General features: G+C 42.9%; 1 protein-coding gene across 4 annotated transcripts in view; it reads left to right on the top strand.

The window, feature by feature from the left end:
• Pdcd1lg2 (programmed cell death 1 ligand 2) overlaps positions 1–19,835 on the top strand; it is a 48,782-nt gene that overhangs the window by 13,145 nt on the left and 15,802 nt on the right. For all 4 annotated transcript variants that reach the window (XM_085693767.2, XM_085693769.2, XM_085693765.2 and 1 more), the window contains exons 3-4: positions 10,119–10,424; positions 15,023–15,292. In XM_085693767.2, the coding sequence (XP_085549893.2) occupies positions 10,119–10,424; positions 15,023–15,292 (576 nt within the window). The remainder of the gene's footprint in view (positions 1–10,118; positions 10,425–15,022; positions 15,293–19,835) is intronic.

Below are 19,835 nucleotides of genomic sequence, written 5' to 3'. Positions count from 1 at the left end.
CTGTTTCTATTGTGTGGAATAATTTTAGGAGTATTGGTATTAGTTCTTCTTTGAAAGTCTTGTAGAATTCTGAGCTGAAACCATCTGGTCCTGCGCTTTATTTGGTTGGGAGACCTTTGGTGACTGTTTCTATTTCTTCAGCAGTTATAGGTCTGTTTAATTTGCTTATATGGTCTTGATTTAATTTTGGTAAGTGATATTTAACCAGAAAGTTGTCCATTTCCCTTAAGTTTTCCAATTTTGTGGAATACAGGTTTTCAAAATATGACCTGATGATTCTCTGTATTTCCTTCATGTCTGTTGTTATGTCCCTCTTTTCATTTCTGATTTTGTTAAGTTAGATGTTTCTCTCTGCCTTTTGGTTAGTTTAGATAAAGGTTTGTCTATTTTGTTGATTTTCTTGAAGAACCAACTCTTTGTCTTGTTGATTCTTTGTATTGTTTTCTTTGTTTATATTTTGTTGATTTCAGTTCTCAATTTGATTATTTCCTGCTGTCTAATTCTCTTAGGTGAGTTTGCTTCTTTTTGTTCTAAAGTTTTCAAATGTTCTGTTAATTCACTAGTGTGGGATTTTTCCAGCTTCTTTATGTAGGTGTTTAGTGCTATGAACTTGCCTTTTAACACTGCTTTCATTGTGTCCCATAAATTTTGGTATGTTGTGTGGTCATTTTCATTGAATTTTAGAAAGTCTTTAATTTCTCCCTTTATTTCTTCCTTGACCCATTGATGATTCAGGTGAGCATTGTTTAATTTCCATGTGTTTGTGGGTTTTCTGGAATTAGTATTGCTGTTGACTTCTAGTTTTAAACCATGGTGATCTGATAAGGTACATTGGGTTATTTCAATTTTTTTTGTATTTGTTGAAGTTTGTTTTGTTACCAATTATGTGGTCAATTTTTGAGAAGGTTCCATGAGGTGCTGAGAAGAAGGTATATTCTTTTCTGTTTGGATGAAATATTCTATATATGTCTGTTAAATCCATTTGAGTCATAACATCTGTTAGTTCTCTTATTTCTCTATTCATTTTTTGTCTGATTGACCTGTCCAGTGGTGAGAGGGTAGTGTTGAAGTCTCTCACTATTAGTGTGTGGGGTTTAATATATGATTTAAGCTTTAGAAGTGTTTCTTTGACATATGAGGGTGCCCTTGTATTTGGGGCATAGATGTTCAATATTGAAATTTCCTCCTGATGGATTTTTCCTGTGACTAATATGAAACGATCTTCTTTGCCTCTTTTGATTGATTTTAGCTTGAAGTCTATTTTGTTAGATATTAGGATAGCTACACCCACTTGTTTCTTAGGTCAATTTGATTGGTATATTTTTTCCCAATTTTTTACTTTGAAATGATGTTTGTCTTTGAGGTTGAGATGCATTTCTTGTATGCAGAAGAGGGATGGATTCTGTTTTCGTATCAAATCTGTTAGCCTGTGCCTTTTTTATAGGTGAGTTGAGTCCATTTACATTAAGGGATATTAATGACCAGTGGTTGCTATCTCCTATTTAGTTTTCATCGTTGGTGATGTTAATTTGTGCATTTTTTTTCTTCTTTGGGATTTGCTGTAATGAGATCGTCAATTGTCTGTGCTTTTGTTGGTATAACCATCTTCCTTGGGTTGGAGTTTTCCTTCTAGTATTTTGTATAGGGCTGGGTTTGTGGCTAGGTATTGATGAAATCTAGATTTGTCATGGAATATCTTGTTTTGTCCTTCTACGGTGGTTGACAGTTTTGCTGGGTATAGTAGTCTGGGCTGGCATCCATGGTATCTTAATATCTGCATAATGTTTGACCATGACCTTCTGGCTTTCATTATCTCCAATGAGAAGTCAGGTGATAGGTCAACCTTTATATGTTTCTTGGTCCTTTTTCTTTGCAGCTCTTAATATTCTTTCTTTACTTGGTATGTTTAGTGTTTTGATAATTATGTAGCGAGAGGATTTTTTTTTATCCAGTCTATTTGGTGTTCTGTAAGTTTTTGTATCTTCATAGGCGTGTCTTTCTATAGGTAGGGAAAGTTTTCTTTTATGATTTTGTTAAATAAATTTACTGTGTCTTTGAGTTGAACTTCTTCTCCTTCTTCTATACCTATTATTCTAAGATTTGGCCTTTTCATGGTGTCCCATATTTCATAGATATTTTTGGTAAAGTTTTTGTTAGATTTAATGTTTTCTTTAACTAATGAGTCTATTTCCTTTATCGTATTTTGAGTGCTTGAGATTTTCTCTTCCATTTCTTGTATTCTGCTGTCCATGCTTGCGTTTGTGGTTCCTGATCTTTTTCTCATGACTTCTGTTTCTATAATTCCTTCAGCTTGTGTTTTCCTTATTGTTACTATTTCAGTTTTCATGTCCTGGAAAGTTTCTTTTATATGTTTATTTCTTTTTCTTGGTTTTCTTTAAGTGATTTGCTAACATCTTCCAATTTTTTGTTTGTTTTTTTTCCCCTCCATCTCTTTAAGGGAATTTCTCATTTCATCTTTAAGAATTTCAAACATTCTCTTGAGGTTATTTTTTAGATAATTTTCTTCTGGTTCATCCATATTTGATTGTTCAGGTCTTGCTGTTGTAGGGGCTTTAGGTTTTACTGGTATTGTGTTGCTCTTTGTGGTGTAGCATGTGATCTTACCTTTTCTATTCATCTTTCCTCTAATAGGTGTGGTTGGGGCTGGCTGAGATTCTGTTGAATAATCTTCTAGGTGCTAGTGAATACAAAGCTCAGATGGTTGTTTCTCATGATACAGTCAGTGTCACAGTTCTAGTTACCCCGTTGGTTATTCCTGTTCCTGAAGATAGCTCCATGCTCCTGTGCTTTGCTCTGCTCCCTTGGAGTTTGCTTTCTCGGGCCTAGTTTGGCCTAGGCTTCTGGCTTTGATCTGTTTCTATAAATCCTGGTCTGGATCTCCTCCTGCAGAAGTCCCTGGCTTGGAGTTAAACCTGTTCTGGTGGAGACTGCTAACTCTGGGTCTGATTGGTGACTCAGTCCTGATACACCAGTGTCCCGGGACTAGGTTGGCTCCCAGGACTGGATTTGCTCCTGGCTTCTGTTTCCTTAGGCCCTCTCTGTCCTAGGTCACTTTTCCATTTTTAAAATGATGTCTGTGCAACGATGCTTCCTGTGGTCTAACTTAAGGGTGTCATCTTTCTTGTCTCACACTTCTGACTTCACATTGAGGCTCTTGGCAGCTTAAATAGAAATGATTTTCTGTACTTTGTAGCTGTACATTTTACATTTATAATTATTATCCATTTTGAGTTGGTGTTTGTAAAGAATTTGGAGTACAAGTTGAGACTCAATTAGCTTTTGCATGCCAGTGCCCACTCACTCCAGCCTCATTCTTTTAGGTCTTTCTTTTCTTTATATGAAAGCACCTTTGACTCTTTGCCATAAACCAACAGTTCATATTTGTGTGGGTCCATTGGTCATTGTGTCTAGCCTTTTGTCAGTATCTCCTGACAAAATTGTCAATATTGTAAATTTGTATAGGTGATTTAAGTGTTTTCATCTTTTATTGCAAAATCTAAAACTATCTTTTAATCGAGAGACACTTTAGAAACAGTGTTTATTTTTATACTTTCGTCTTAGACAGAAATAAAACAATTTTTTTGGTTTTTTGAGACAGGGTTTCTCTGTAGCTTTGGAGCCTACCCTGAAACTAGATTTTGTAGACCAAGCTGGCCTTGAACTCACAGAGATCGGCCTGCCTCTGTTTCCCAAGTGCTGGGGTTAAAGGTGTGCACCACCACAACCCAGCTCAAAACAACCATTTTTCTATCACAGATGCTTCCCTCTTTCATCATCCTTCATCCTCCAGATGTGGATGAAGACAGGGCGGGGTAAGGAGGGAGGACGAGACGATGATGGTGCCTGGGGTGCCCTGGTGAGGAACACACCCCAGTCGTTCCAATTTTCAACTTCCAATGAGTCTTGATACATGCAGTGTGATGGCTAATCTTATCAACCTGAGGAGCTTTAGAACACCATGAGCACACACCGTTGCATGTGTCTGTGAGGGCATTTACAGAAAGGTTTAACTGAACAGGAGAGACTCACCCTGAATGTGGGCAGCACTATGCTATGGGCTGGAGTCTTGGACCATCAAAGAGGAGAAGGTGACTGAGCACAAGCACCCATCAAAGAGGAGAAAGTGACTAGGCACCAGCACCCATCAAAGAGGAAAAGGTGACTGAGCACCAGCACCCATCAAAGAGAAGAAGGTGACTGAGCACCAGCACCCATCAAAGAGGAAAAGGTGACTGACACCAGTACCCTTTCCTCTCTGCTTCCTGACTGCAGATGCAATGTGACCACTCTTGCTACCGCGCCTTCGCTGCCATGACGAACTGTACCCTCTCAAACTGTGAGCCAACAGAGGCCCCTTTTTAAAAAATATTTATTTATTTATTTATTATGTATACAATATTCTGTCTGTGTGTGTGTCTGTTGGCCAGAAGAGGACACCAGACTTCATTACAGATGGTTGTGAGCCACCATGTGGTTGCTGGGAATTGAACTCAGGACCTTTGGAAGAGCAGGCAATGCTCTTAATCACTGAGCCATCTCTCCAACCTGGCCCTTTCTTTCTTACATGGCTTCTTGTCAGCACTTCTGTCTCAGCAATGTGGAAAGTAAATGAAATAGTCTAACAAAAGAATGGGATCTGGCCAGGACAGTGTTTCTAAAATGGCGTCCCACACAATGCTCACATACAGGGCAGAACATGAGCCTTTCCTGCAGCGGCTGTGTGAAAACCTTCTGACCCCATCTCACATTTCAAGTACACTATATAGGAAGCCAAAAAAAGTAAACTTTTGTTGTTCAATGGAAAAAAAGTTCAAAATTAGTCTAAAGAAGAACCTATCTTGGGAGCTCATGCAAATGCTTTGTTTTGTATTTCCTGGAGAGGTGACAGGTGTGAGCTATCATCAAGTCCTGCTTGCAAATAAAATGCCAAGCTGACCGCAGAGTCTTCAAAAAGGCTCCAGAAGAATCCAACTGGGTGTCCTCTGTCTGATAACCTCAAGAGTTCAGTTCTGGATCGGAGCCTAATTTAGTTACTGCATGGCGCATGAAATATAAACAAAACACGTTTACCTTAAGGCAAAGCCCAAAGTTCACCCCCCTCCTTCACAGATGCTGTCCACTCATGCTGGTAGTAGCTGCTAGAGTCACAGCCGAGAGGTATCGCGAGCAGGCAGTGCAAAATGCGTTGGGCATAGAGACGAACTTGAATTCCGGTTCCGTAGCCACCCCTCGTCGGCCTTACACAAACTGTGCCCTTTGTAAAGTCCCAGTTTCCTGACCTGTTACACACGGAGACACATTGTGCCTCCCAGTTTGGAGGGTTGATGGAAGAACCAATAAGATGGGAATATAAAGTTTCTTTGGTGTCGGGATCCTTAAGAAAGGCCGGTTACCACTCTTTATCCCAGCTACAGTCCAAATACACCAAAGCCGTAAGTCTGCCTCACAGATCCCGAGTCTCTGGGTTTGGGGCAAGCCTAGGCAAGTTGGAATTAGTGCTCAGGTGAAGCCGAAGGTCGTGTTTTGGATGGCAAGATGGTAAAAAGGTGTTTGCAACTGCAGATGTTCAATTTGCCTAACTAGAGTTGTTCAATACAGTCGGCACGGTAGAAACTCCCAGGAGAGTTGCTAAAGGGTGTCTGCTCTACCCCTGTGAGTACTGTTTCTGAAGAAGCCAAATTGGGATTTGAGCATTTGTGTTTTAAAAAGCCTTTGCTACGGCTTGGTTATGTGTTCCTCAAAGGTTCCTGTGCTGACGCTTAGCCTCCAGGGCAGTGGCGTCACCTCGGTGGGAGCTTTAGAAGGTGGGGCCCAGAGGAAGGTTATTAAAACTGGAGATTCCACACTAGTGAGTGGATGACGTCTGTCTTTGAAGAGTGGGTGATTATAATGGGATGCCACCTCAAGTCTATGGCTTTCTTCACCCTGTTGGGACACAGGTAGAACCAGATGGTGGCACCAAGGTTCTTGGACCCTCCACCACCAGAATGTTGAGCCTCATTGTAAAGTTTCCGTGTCAGGCAGGCTGAGGCCTTCTGCTTGATTACTCTGACGTGCAGACAGCCTTGAGGAAGAACTCTTCACAGACTTAACGATGAGTGTTTTCATTTCCTCTGTGAAATGAAATGGCACAAAAAGCCCACGGCGAGAGTCCTTCAAAGGTAACTGCACTTCCTAATGTACCCATTTTCTTTCTTTTTTTTTTAAAGAAAAATGTGAATTTATTAATACCAAGAACAGAAAAAACAAAGGAGGAGGTAGAAGAGATTATAAAAATTGTTATTCACATATGTGCCAAGACCGAGGAAAGCACTTTAAAATCTGTGATCTTTTTAGTTCGCACAAAAGGTCTTCAGCATTTTCCATCATGGCAAAAGTGAGGCTCAGACAAGTCAGTTTCCTAAAACAACATGTGTTGTGCAGAGCCAATTCATGCATGGCCTAACCAAAGTTGAGTTACAGCAATAAAGCCCGATGTGATGGCCAAAGTAGCAAAGTCTTGGCATTTGGCTCTGAAGTGCTGCTTTCCTTGGTGGCCTTGTTTTCATTGTTTGTTTGTTGATGAAAACAACTGTGTGGAAATTCATATGACTTCTGCTAAACTGTGTCCACTGTACTGTGGCTGTTTGTCTATGGCGTTCACGGAGGCGTGACACATTTCGGAAGAAAACGTCCTCTCTCGGTGCAGTCTGAAACTTGTTCCAATGTCGGGAACACAGGAGTGGGAAGGAAATAGTACACCTGCACTGTACTAGTGGGAGCTACACGTGGAAGTGGCTTCAGTTTATATAAAAAAAATCATCTTAACAGATTTTTTCTGATGGCATGCATAGAAGACTGGCCATCCCAGTTCAGAGCTCATTCTCATGAGGGCTCCATGTTCTCAGAGTCCAGGGGAGGCCTGACCATGGTTATAAAATGCTTTCTGGTTATATGAGTCGGCACATTTCGTGGAATTGTAATATCCCAGGCCACCTTGATTCGCAAAGAAGAATGTAAAGAGTAGAGACCCAGATAATTCTAAGGCCATTTTCTAATGAGTACTCAAACCCAAGACTTTGCACATCTTGGAAAGTATAATTGAGTCAAAATTAGTCAAAATAACAACCCTCAGTATTTCTGAGGTATTCTGAGACACGATTTATGTTGGCTAATTGCCCTTGCCTCTTATGAATGCTGGTCTCCAAATGCCACCTGTCTGAAAGTAAAACATTTTCCTTCTAAAGCTGAAGGTATTTACTCTACAATGGAGGACGGGAAAATTGAAAAGAAAAGAGAAGCCACATGTCTGATAAACGCAGGGCAGGCAGTGATGGGGAAGTTCTGATGTGATGGGGAGTTCCAGAGGAAGTACAGACCGTCTGTCTCTCCTGAGAAGACAGTGCAGAGCGGCCTGGGGTGTTGCAGTTCCGTAGCTGTCAAGTCCCTAAAACTTGTGGTTTCAGCATGCAGTGGAGTCTCCAAAATGGAATCACACAGGAATTCCTGAACGGCAGCATCCTTTTACACAGTACGCTCCTGGGGTCTTCTCGGCCTGATCCGGCAAGGGCATGCGTGGTTAGCAATGCTTGACAAAGGAACACACACCTTAGAGTCCTTCTCCTGGCCTCGTGCCATGCAAACAGATGCTGGTCATGTGTGCATTGCCCCTGTGTCATGGATCTCTGTAGAAAGCACATTCATGTGATCGCTGTAGTGAAGGCAGAGAACGGAGGAGACAAACTTGCCCCCCATTTCTGGTAAGGAGCATTTGTGCATATCACTATCCAATATGCTGGATGCTAGCCAAGAATTGCTCCCCCCTTTGCCTCCCCTGATTTTCCATAGCTGAGACCAAGGTGCTAGATACTAGAAAAAATACCAAGCAAACTTAATCTTATCATTAACTTCTAAGGTTTGAAGAATATCAGGAGGAAAAACTTGAATCAGAAGATACCTGAAAGCTGAGTATGGTACCATACCTGGCCACCCCAGACCCCCGGAGGCTGAGGCAGGAAGGACTTGAGTCCAAGACCACACGGGACTAGGCAGCAAGGCCCTGTCTCACAAACAAAGACAATGTAAAGGAGAATGGCAGTGTGAATCACCAGACAGCAGGAAACACAAATTCCTCATCCTATAGAGTCAGGTCAGGGAATGGACAACCATCCTGGTTAACTAATATCCTAGTTCACCACCTGAGGGCCTAGGAGGCTGAGGCAGGAGTCCAAGGTAACAGGCGGTCTGGACTACATAGTGAGACCCTGTCAGTGAAAGGAAGCAAAGAGGGAAAGGAGGGAGGAAGAGAGAGAGAGAGAGAGAGAGAGAGAGAGAAGAAGGAAGAGGAGGAGGAGGAGGAGGAGGAGGAGGAGGAGGAGGAAAGAAGGGAGAGAGGGAAGGAGGGACAGAATATCCTGGCTAATAAAGACTGCCCACCCTATAGGTGGTGGATCACTACTTTCCTAAACATTAAACCATCACCTGGAAGGACATTTTCTGAGTGCCTACTAGCTGACAGACAGGGGTGATACATGTGTTTCTCCTTGTCCAAGTTTTCCCACAGAACCAAGAGATAGATACTAACCTCATTAAAAGAAAATGGACAGACTCTCGGAAGTTCAGTGACAGGCCCCACTCAATGGCTCCTAACTGATCCAGACACTGTTGGGATTTGGGCCCAAGCTCACCTGTCACAACTATTTGATGATCAGATTATTTGATTATATGGAAGAATGAGAGATCTATTGAGTATAATTCGATCCAGTCTTGTGCAGTGATTCAGAAGTGATTTCAAGATCTTTCCATACCTCCATCATGAGGGTAGCCATTCGATACTGATGGATGCAGATACTGCCTTTCCTGCTTGTGTTATGGGGCTATTTAAGTTAACTCGGCTTTTAAAATACAAGGTTGCCTATATAGGCAGAAATCCAGTAAAACGCTAGTAAAACAGAGGTTAGGTACAAAACCAAATACTTTGATTTTTAATTTAAGTTCTCTGCAGGTGCCATTCTTCTTCCTGGGGGCTCCCTGCCTTAGGAAAAGAAGAACTGTCCATTCTAAAGAGTAAGCGTCCAGTTAGAAAACATAGCTGAAGGACTGAAATCAAATTTCTCTAAATTCAGCTCCCTTTAGCCTTTGGTTCTTCCCCCCATGAAATAGCCTTGCATATCTCTGGTGAGATGTGTCTCCCGCTCTGGGAAATGCTGAGAAAAGAAGCTACAGCTTTTCCAGTCCAGCAGCAATGGGCCCTGATCTGCAACCATATTAGCTCTACTCCGGTATTCCCTGGACAAATTATAAAATCTTAATGACAATACATCCAGGTCAAGATTACAGTATAAATACGGTTATAAAGTACCATCTGTGAAACTTGGCCTGTTGTAGCTAAACATACTTCCATTTTTTTCCCCTTTGACTTTATTGATCCAAAATAGTGACCATCTATAGTGGATTCGTATGACTTGGTGATTACCAGTCAAAGATGGAGACATACTGCACTGGTCTTGGCTGTGCGCTCTTAGGCAAGTAGATTAACCTCTCTGTGCCTCATTGCATTTTCAAAAGGGCAACAGCAATGCTGCCCATCTCACTGGCTTCCAGGGGGACTAAATGAGGTGCTGTTGTATCTAAGAGCTCTCTAAGAGGTGGATGTTGTTACTCTCACTGGTTGGAGGTGATGATATTTGGCAAAGATAGGTAAAAACTGATCTCATATGAAGTAAAGACAATCAGCCCAGATGATGAAACATAATAACAATAAATAAAATGGAGGTGGCCCTCAATGGTAGGACAGCCTATGGTTTCACAAGAGGAATACCCTGGACTGACGGCAGGCTCTGAGGTGGGAGATGTTGGGGCGAGCAGGCCTGTCCTGATATCAGAAGCTCCTGCTGGGATGCAGGGGCGGGGTGGGGGGAACAGCTGTGTGGCTGGGAATGTTCAGAGAAGAACTCCACTGTCTCATTACTGGATGCGGGAAGGGAAGCACGGAGCCATGCAGAAAGCCCAGAGAATGACAGGGGTCTCCGGGAGAATGATGGAGGGGTGGAGCAGAACTCCCGTTCTAGAAGAACTGACAAGTGACAGGATTCCAGCGAGCTGTCTTTCCTTTTCAGCTTTATTCACGGTGACGGTCCCTAAGGAAGTGTACACGGTAGAGTTTGGCAGCAACGTGAGCCTGGAGTGTGATTTCGACCACAGGGAATGCACAGAACTCGAAGAAATAGAAGTCAATTTGCAGAAGATAGAAAACGATACCGCTTTTCCGAGTGAGAGAGCCACCCTCCTGGAGGAGGTGCTGCCCCTGGGGAAGGCCTTGTTCCACATCCCCCATGTCCAAGTGAGGGACGCAGGACAGTACCGCTGTCTGGTCATCTGCGGGGCCGCCTGGGACTACAAGTACCTGACAGTGAAAGTCAAAGGTGAGTGTTGGCAGGTCATCGCTGGCGGAGGGTTGTGCCGGCTGCACGCCATAGCATGCTGCTCTCAGTAGCTCAATTGAGAGAGGATGCAGTGGTTGTTTTTTACCCTTTCGGCCCTTTGCTTTTTGGAGGAGCCCACCACTCAGCTCTCAAATACATCACACACGTCGAGGCTTATTCTTACTTAAGAAGCCTGACCTTAGCTCGCCTTATTTCTAGCCAGTTTTTCTTAAACTAATCCGTCTACCTTTTGCCTCTTTCTCTATTTTATATACATTTCTTTATTTACTCTGTGGTTTGCTGGTAGGTAGCTGGGTGGCTGCCCCATGATGTCCTCCTCCTCTGTCTTCTCTCACTCCTCCCTCTCTTCTTCCCAGAATTCCCCTATTCTCTCTGCTTGCCAGCCCCACCTATGCTTTCTCCTGCCTTGCTATTGGCTGTTCAGCTCGTTATTAGAGCAATCAAGTGTTTTAGACAGGCTGAGTAACAAAGCTTCACAGAGTTAAACAAATGTAGCATAAAAGAATGCAACACATCCTTGCATGATTACACACATGCTCCACAGCATAAACAAACGTAACTCAACTTCAACTAATGTTCCACAACAGAGGCAGCTACTTCAAAGTGGGCAGAAAAGGTACCTGAATAGAAATATTTTTTGATATCTGCTATAAGTAGAGGTAAAAGGGTTAAAGTAGCAGACACAGTGGAGCTAGAGGAAGTCAGGCAAATGAGAAGACAGCCTGCCTCATCCTTGGCTGGACTCGGAACCCTCTTGTGTGGGAAGCAATGGAGGAACCTGTTGATTCCCAGAGAACCTGTTGATTCTCTAAGAGAAGCACACGTATGTGTGTCTAGGTCTTCACGGTCCCATCTCTTTCCCAAATTGATGAACCTGAGCACGTACCAGCCAGACAAGCTTTTAGGGTTCCCCCAAAACACCCCCTCTTTCTTCTTCTTCTTGAATGTTCTGACTCCCTTTTTATTGTCTTGAGGCTTAAAAGCTCCACAGAATCAGACAAGAGTTAAAAGAAATTTCCAGGGCCCACAGAACCACGTGGCTGCTGCCTGCTACAGGGCAGCTAACAAACGCTTCACTTCCAGCAAAACTGAAGGATGATGAGGACCCTCACCTAGAGATAACCGCCGATAACCAAAAATTAGCGTTCTTTGCCTGATGAACCATGTCTTTCAAATTGCTTCCAATTCCTAGCCCAGCCAATTCATGTGAACAAGATTCATTAGTCCTTTTAGCTACAAAAATTAAAAATACAAATAAAATTATTGTTGACTTCTACCTCATGGTAGAATAGTTTTAAATATAATCTATATGCATTTTAAGATTGACGAATAATTTGAATGATACATTTCCAATACACTTTTATTTTTCACACTTAATAATTGCCAGTATCCAGGATAGTTTACATTTTGATAATATGTGTTGATAATGGTAATGAAATCACATTAAAAAAAAAAACTTTGGACACCTGGAATCCCATAGTAGTAAGGAAAAATTTAATTTCAATAGCTGTACATATTTTGTTGTTAAGTGTAAGACAGTTAAGAATGATAGATCAGAGAACTACCAGACATATATGTGTATTTGTAAGAATGAAGCAATTATTTGTTGAAAATACAAATATGTATGTATTATGTCCATGGGATGAAACTGAAGACATGAGAATGAGCTTCCCGGTGGATGTTCGATTACTTATTGTGCTCATGACAAAGACATCCTCTGGGGGACGTAGGAGCTTCCACTTATAGATGTAGTTAACTATGAGTTAGGAGCTAACTGATTGCTAGTATGAGAAAAATAGACGTTGCTAAAGATAAAAGGTGGTGTTTTCTGTTGGTCTAGTCACAATGGAAGTCAGAATAAAGGTTCCCCAGAAAACTAAGAATAGTACTATCGTTTGATCCAGCTATGGTACTCCTGAGTATATATTCAAAGAACTCGAAGTCAGCACACCATCAAAGTGCCAGGATTATTGTAGCACTACTCACAATAGCCAAGTCACAGTCAGGTTGCTCCCAACAGATGCATGCGTAAAGAAAATGTAGCATACCTGTTTAATAGAGTATTCAGCTATAATGAAGAACAAAACCCTGTTGTTTAAAGAAAAATGACTGGAACTGGAAATCATTGTGTAAAGAGACATAACAGAGACTTGGGAAGAAATGTATCACATGTTTGGTCTCATCTCGGGAATCTAAGGGAAAAGGGGATTGCCAGAGGAGAGAAAAGGGTGGAGGCGGGGGAATATAACTGAGGGTAATGGAGGGGTGACTGTCATCCAAGAACATTTAATGCATTTATGAAAATCTCAATATGATCTATATTTTATACAGATTATGTATGCCATAAAAAGGATGACAGGATCTTTAAAAAGTCACATTTCACAATGATAAGCATTAGCTCCATAGAGAGAAATGATTCTAAATGTGTGTGAATCTGACAATATAACGCCACCATAGTAAACGTCAATTGGAAAGTTGGATAGTCCTCCCTTGGGGCCCCCACTCTCGGTTATCTTTTATTACTTTCTTAAAAATTATTTTTATATTTTGAGATTATAATATAATTATATCATTTCAACCTTCCTTTTCATCTCTCCAAATCTTCCCATATACCCATCTTTTTCAAAGTCATGGCCTCTTTTTTCATTGTTGCTACATATGTGTGTTGTGTGTGTATATACATATATATCTCTGCATACCCGAATACAACCTGCTTAGTCTGTACAATGTCACTTACATGTGTGTTTTCAGGGATTGCTGTTTGGTATTGGATAGCCAGTTAGAGTGCTCTGCCCTGGGGACAACTGTCTTCCACTCTGGCGTTCCTTAGTTGCCTGTAGCTCTTTGTGTAAGGTTGTGGCCTCCTAGCCTTTGTCTTAATAAATCTTAGTTCTCTTTGTTCAAAAACAACTGGAAGACAAAATGAAGAAGATGACAGCGATCATGACAAATGCGTGTACGTGTGAACTTTTGATTCATCTCTGCTATAACGGATAGGATAAACTATGCAGCGGAAGACGCGAATAACACACTAAACTGTCCTGACCTAACTGATAACATCTAGAACACCAATCTCAGACTACCTGTTGTTTCTAGGTTCGTGCCTAACACTCACCACGGTAGTTATCTAGCAAAGTTGCTAGAACAGACGCTTCATTGAGCAGGAAGTTGGAACTCTTAGACTTTTAAAACTGCTTTCACCACTGAAACTCTAAAATTTGTTCATCCTTTCTCAAGAAAAGTCTAGCTTCCCTATTATGCATTGCTGGGGATGATGCCTCTGTAGCCACTTCCCACATGAAAACGAGGCTGTGGCAGCATTTTTGACGGTTTAAGGAACTGTCTTATCATAACTGTTAGCTGTCACTGCTCATCATTGGACCCAGCGTCTGACATGAACAAATTAGGGAGGGGCGGTTTATTTGAGATCCTGCTTTCAGCGGTTCCAGTCCATCACGTGCTGGAGGGTACAGCACACCAGAATTCCCGTCATGGCTTGCTTTCTCTTTAGTTCATTTGGGTCCCCAGCCCATGGGATGGTACTTCCCGTGTTCAGGGTAGATCTTCCCACCCGCTAGTTAATTCTCTCTGGAGAAGTCTTCACAGACACACCCAGGAGCATTGTTACCAATATCCTAGGAACTTCTCATTCAGTCAAGTTGACAAGATTAACCACCTCAACAAATGTTTTCACTTCAAGATTGCTTTTGCTTCAATGATTTACTGAACGTCTATGTCAGGAACTAGTTCCCATTTAATAAAAGCCAGTGCTTGCTTCCCCCTCATCACCAAAAAGTGCACAGTTTATTGTCAACACTTCCAGCTATTTACATGTGGTGTTACTATTTGTTACTTTCCAGATATGACCGAAGATTGCTGGATAGTCTTTGTGCCTTCCTGGCCCTCCAAATATCTCCTTTTGGTTTCAGATATCCACGTTCTAGAAAGTAGGGAATCTCATGTGAATAATTCACTCAGCATATACTGCTCAGAACATGTCTCTATTGAGAAGTAATAACAAATATGCCCAACTCTTAATTATTACAGCTCATACATAGATCCTGATTTTCCTCCTCCTAATCTCAAAAATAACCGAGGGAAAGGGGAATTTTGAGTAAACTGTCTACTGATGGTGTCTGAAAAAGTGATCTATTGAGTTATTTAGTGGTAATCATGTCTCTGTCCTCCAGCCTCTCTCCAGCCCCTGATTATGGGACAGTTTAGAATACAAGAAGCTACAGGGTATGGCATCTTAGCATAGTTTGTAAGATGTAAGTTTGCAGCCTTCCTATTTTCAAACATTGGGTCTACCAGACTTTGTTCTTCTGAGTTTGGACACCATTCTCAACATACCTGTCGTCAATTAACCCCAACAAATATTGGAGATATCAACAAAGCATCTTTGTTGTATTATATAAACTAAACTATTCAGTTTATGCAAAATAATGTACCTGGGACACAGAAAGTATTTTTAAAGATACGTATATATATCCTAAGGTTATCATTTTATTTACTCTTGCATTGAGTAGATTGCATTCTATAGAATAAAACGTCTTTTTTTTTTCCCTATTGTCCAGCTTCTTACAAGAAGATAGACACTCGGATCCTAGAGGTCCCAGGGACAGACGAGGTACAACTCACCTGCCAGGCTAGGGGTTACCCCTTGGCAGAAGTGTCCTGGCAAAACGTCAGTGTTCCTGCCAACACCAGCCACATCAGGACCCCTGAAGACCTGTACCAGGTCACCAGTGTTCTGCACTTAAAGCCACAGCCTGGCAGAAACTTCAGCTGCATGTTCTGGAATGCTCCCATGCAAGAGCTTACTTCAGCCATCATTGGTCCTCTGGGTAAGTGCAGTACCCACTTCCTAGTCCTGCAACCAGAGTTCAGGTGAGAAACAGATAAGAAGGTGTTATAGATCCTTCAAGAGGTCAAGGTAGAATCTAGAAGAATTGCAAGGATAGAACAGGACAAAGATCTCTATTGAGCAAGAGTTTTCACTGCTGGAGAGGCTACCGGGAGAAGGTAGCTGCGGGGACAAACTTGTTGCAGTGCCGAATCTGAGCAGCTTCAAGGGAAGTCTGTGAATGGCAGGTTCCCCAACCATACCTCAGGTCCTCCATAATCCTACTGGTGTCTCCCATTGACTGAACCCAGCAGGAGGTTGGAGAACAAAGATAGCTCTCTACAGGTCTCTTCCAGATAGGTCAGCATCTGGATCTCAGAGCATAGTGTTACAGTGTAGAAAACAATCTGGAGATGCAGTAGAAATATCCCACGTGATTCATGTCCAGAACAACCAATGAATAGCGTGGGTGTTGTTCGGCTGGCTGTACTGCTGGCTAACTGGGTGTGTGGCATCGCTGAGAAACTGATCTCTTACAAAAATCATTCGTTCTGACTGGCTAGTTTTAGAAGGGGATTTCATCCTTTTGAATTTCTGTACCAGCAAAATTTGAACCTATTTGGACAAACCAGTAACTTTTTGTGCCAGGTACGAACATTCATTTGATAACTAAAAGCTGTCCACTAGGAAAACAATCATTTCATAAGAGACAGAATTTTTTCCACCACATATATAATTCTTATTGCTCCCATATCAAACTGCCACAAATGTAAAGGTTCAAAACAATAAAACTTTATTATCTTATAACTTCTAGGGGTTTGAAGTCTAACACGGGTTTCACTGAGTTCTAGTTGAGGATTATAAATGTTCTAGGAGATAGTGCATTTTCTTGCCCTTTCCAACTCCATCGTCTATATTACTTGGCTTGTGACTGGTTCCTGCATCTGCAAAGATAAGAGTCACATCACCCAGCCCTCTGCCCCTTTTATCAGACTCTTCTATGACCCCCTCTTTCTCTTGAGCCTTGGGCTTTATTAGATGCTTCTAGCTATGTGTCCAAAGAGGTTGAGATTTTGTTGCTACAGAAATCTAAAGGATGAGATTCACTTTCAGAACTAGCTAGCATGGCCAGTCAAGTTCTGAATCATTTAATAAGAGACTGACTTTCCTGGAAATGTCAGCCAAGCCAGTTAACTGGAACCACAGCCAGCAAAACGACAGAGATCCTACTCACTTACAGCGCGGAAAAATGCGTCCGGTGAAAAATGCCTGCTTGGTCAGTGTTGGACAGAAGGGAAGCTTCGTTCTGTCCTGGCAGCATTGTCAAGAGGATCTTTGATCAGCAGTGATCCTCTCGCCTGGGCCTCAGGTGGTTTTCTACTTTTTTCAGAGAATCCTAGTTTTCAGTTTTTCAGTTATATGAATCATTGGTTGGAAGGAAACATAATTACGAAAGGAGTAAACTTTCTCTTTCTTCTTCTCTGGAGTTACTTAGAGCAGGCAGGGGAGGGGGAGCAGAGAGAATGCTCACCACAGAGAACTAGCTCCCGTTCCTGTGTTTCTTCCGCTTAGATGGAGGGTTCTCCCCTCCCAGGGAGCAGCCCAGCCTTTTTCCACCTCAGCACAATGACCAGTCTTGACAGTGTGGGCAGGAATTGAGCTAGTGTTCCTCCTTCTGGAGCGGGACAGGTGAAGGACTTCTTTGGGTTGGCAGATCTCTGGGGGCAGCCTGGCAGACCCAAAAGGAGTCAGGTATTCAGCAGGAGGGGACACTGGTCTTAAGCCGGGGAGTTCTGACCCAAGAGAAAGCAACCGGTCAATACAGGAAACAGAACTGACAGAAAACTTGTAGAAAGACACAGAGAGAGACACACACACAGAGAGACACACACACAGCAAAGACAACCAGGAGTAACCACTGCACATTCATGGACCTGACGGGATGGGAACTTAGGGAACACCTCACATGAGACACTGAATCATTCGCAGCATCCGTTCACCCCCTCTTACGTGTAAAAGCATAAGGTGCCTTTACCAGTCTCACCTCTTAAAGTCACAGGCCAGGTGACTTTCTAACTTGTTTCCCTTTGAGGTGGAGATGTCATATTCCTCCAACGCATTAGGCATCAATTGATCGAAGGGAGCCCTTGGGACCCCAGACTCAGGTTTTGCACCCAGAGGAGTCCCCTGAGGACAACACTCTTCCTCATTCCAAGGAGCTCAGAGACCCCAGGTATCTTGAGGTCTGGTCTCTGGGACCTCCAGAAGTGTTGTGGGGTATTCACCAGAGAAGACTGATCAGACATGGGCTTAAGCCAATAGAAATTCTTTATTAGCCAGTTGGTCACTAAACTGGGTGTTTAAGATCCCAGTGTAGCCTTGAGCCTTTTGCAGGGTGAGTCTTTAAAAACAAAAACTATACTCTGGGTTGACATACTTCAGCTAACAAGAGCAGTTAGCCAGAAACAGAACTACAGAAGCCAAAAAACAAGGTTAATACATTTAGAAACTTTCCCAAAACTGCGGACTTGGATAGATCAGGTTTTTGTTTTCCTTTTGGCAGGTGGTATTGTCTATGTGCTGAGTTTTATGACCTGACTGGTACTTCCATTATGGAGTCAGTTGTGCTAAGGTCTGGGGTCTGTTACAATATCTGTCTCACTTCCATACCTTCTCTATGCTGTAAGTTCCTTTCCCATAAAACAACATTATTTGGCAGGCCCCAGCCTACCCTGCCTCTAAGACAGCTCATAGAGCTTCAGAGTCAGGCCCTCGGCTGCTCATGAAGATCTTTTTACCCACGTCACTTTCTTAAGATCTTTGATCCACATCACTGGCTTGTTTTCCTCTGACTGTTATCTTTTCTCATTTTTTCTGTGTATTGTCCGTGTGTCTTCATCGTTCACACGGGTCTCCTTTGCGTCCAGATCACAGTGAAAGCAGATTGTTTTGCCCATGAGGAGCGCTCGGTGAATGCTGCAGTGTTGGGTGGCAGACACCGTCTTGAAGACCCCAGCTCCCTCCCCTCGGTCCCTAGTCTGTGTGGATAGTTAGGTCAGAGACAATGCCCTGACATGACACACAACAGCAGCAGCAGGACAACCACAGTCACACATCCCCCACCCCCAGGGATTCTGGCTTCTACTTCTTAAAGGCAGTGTCTGCTGACTTAGAACTCTCCTGTTTCTGCTCATTCTCATAAACCAAGTGGTTCCCCCACTGCTGACCGCTGTGAACCACGTCAGACTTCTTCAGAAGTCAACTAATACAACGATGCAGAAATGAGAGTTCGGGAGTGGGAGGATGGCTGCCTGCCACTCGGGACAGAAGGTTGAACATACTGAATCTTGGTCAGAAGTTACGGAGTTCTCAGATGATCTTCCTTCAGACACATGGCTGTCCTCAGCCAATTGCTGCATTTCCATTGGGAAATGTAACTGGGCTAGATTATGAGGGACTGTTAACTACCGGGTGGGGCTGGCAGAAAAGTCCTCCTGGCACATCTGGAAGAGAATTGAGACAGCAGAAAAGAATGTGGACTCTGAAAGCAGACAAATTTCAAATGCTGTTTCTGCTGCCTCTTGGCTTCAGAACGTGAGCATGCTGCAGGGCTGTTCTAGCACTCAGTCTCTCAGGGACACAGCGAGAGTAAACAATGGCATGCGTGTTAAAGCGTTGCTGTGATACTAAAGGGTGCAATGCAGGAAAACTATGTCACCTCCAGCAAGATCCCTGGCTTCTCTCTGAGCACCCAGGACGGTGGTAAGAATAGGACAGATCTTTTTCCCATTGCTTATCTCATCATTGTTGAAGAGAAGGCAGTTCTCATAAAATAATGTAGAAGACTGTGTAGGCTAAGCTGACATCATAAAGAGGTAAACATGCAGTGACTCAAAGCAGCCATGTGGTTTTCCACCACCTAATACTCAGAGATAAAAATTGATCCAAGCAGCTAAATGACTACATTCTATGAGACATTCAGTGACCCAGGCTATTTCCATCTTGCCACTTGGCCGTTCTCCTGGATAGTGTCCCTGCTGAATCATCAAAGCAGGGCCCTTGCCAAATCCATTTTCTGCTTTCAGGGAGGAAGAAGTGGCGTTTTACAGTCGAGATCCAGAAGACCCATTCTTGATCTGAGCTTCATTTATGTTCCTGGCTCCACCTAAGTGCTGGCCTCTGGGTCTAGGAAAGCATCTTTGGGGACCATATCTAGTAGTAACCTAGCCCTGGGAGGGAGGGAGAGGCTGAGAGGAATGGCTAGCAGGTTTCCACAAGGTTGATCAGCTTGGTGTACTAGATAGCCTGTTCATCCTAGGAGCTTTGACTGACACCTCTCATGCAGCAATGCTAGGCTTCATAAGGACTGAGGGATGACTTAGGTACCACCCTTGTCCTCCAAATACACTCTAAGGAGGATGGAGTCTAAGGAGGATGAGCAGAAACTCCACACATGGACGGATCCGTGAGGAAATCTGAACAGAACAAAGGCGCCCGCACTTAGTAGTGAAGAAGCAGCGAGACACTTTGCGGTTTTGCAACGC

Source organism: Myodes glareolus, chromosome 7, assembly GCF_982192425.1.
Source record: "Myodes glareolus chromosome 7, mMyoGla1.1, whole genome shotgun sequence".
Classification (NCBI taxonomy): Eukaryota; Metazoa; Chordata; class Mammalia; order Rodentia; family Cricetidae; genus Myodes; species Myodes glareolus.
The sequence above is the reverse complement of the archived record's forward strand: the minus strand, read 5'-3'. Positions and strand labels throughout refer to the sequence as shown.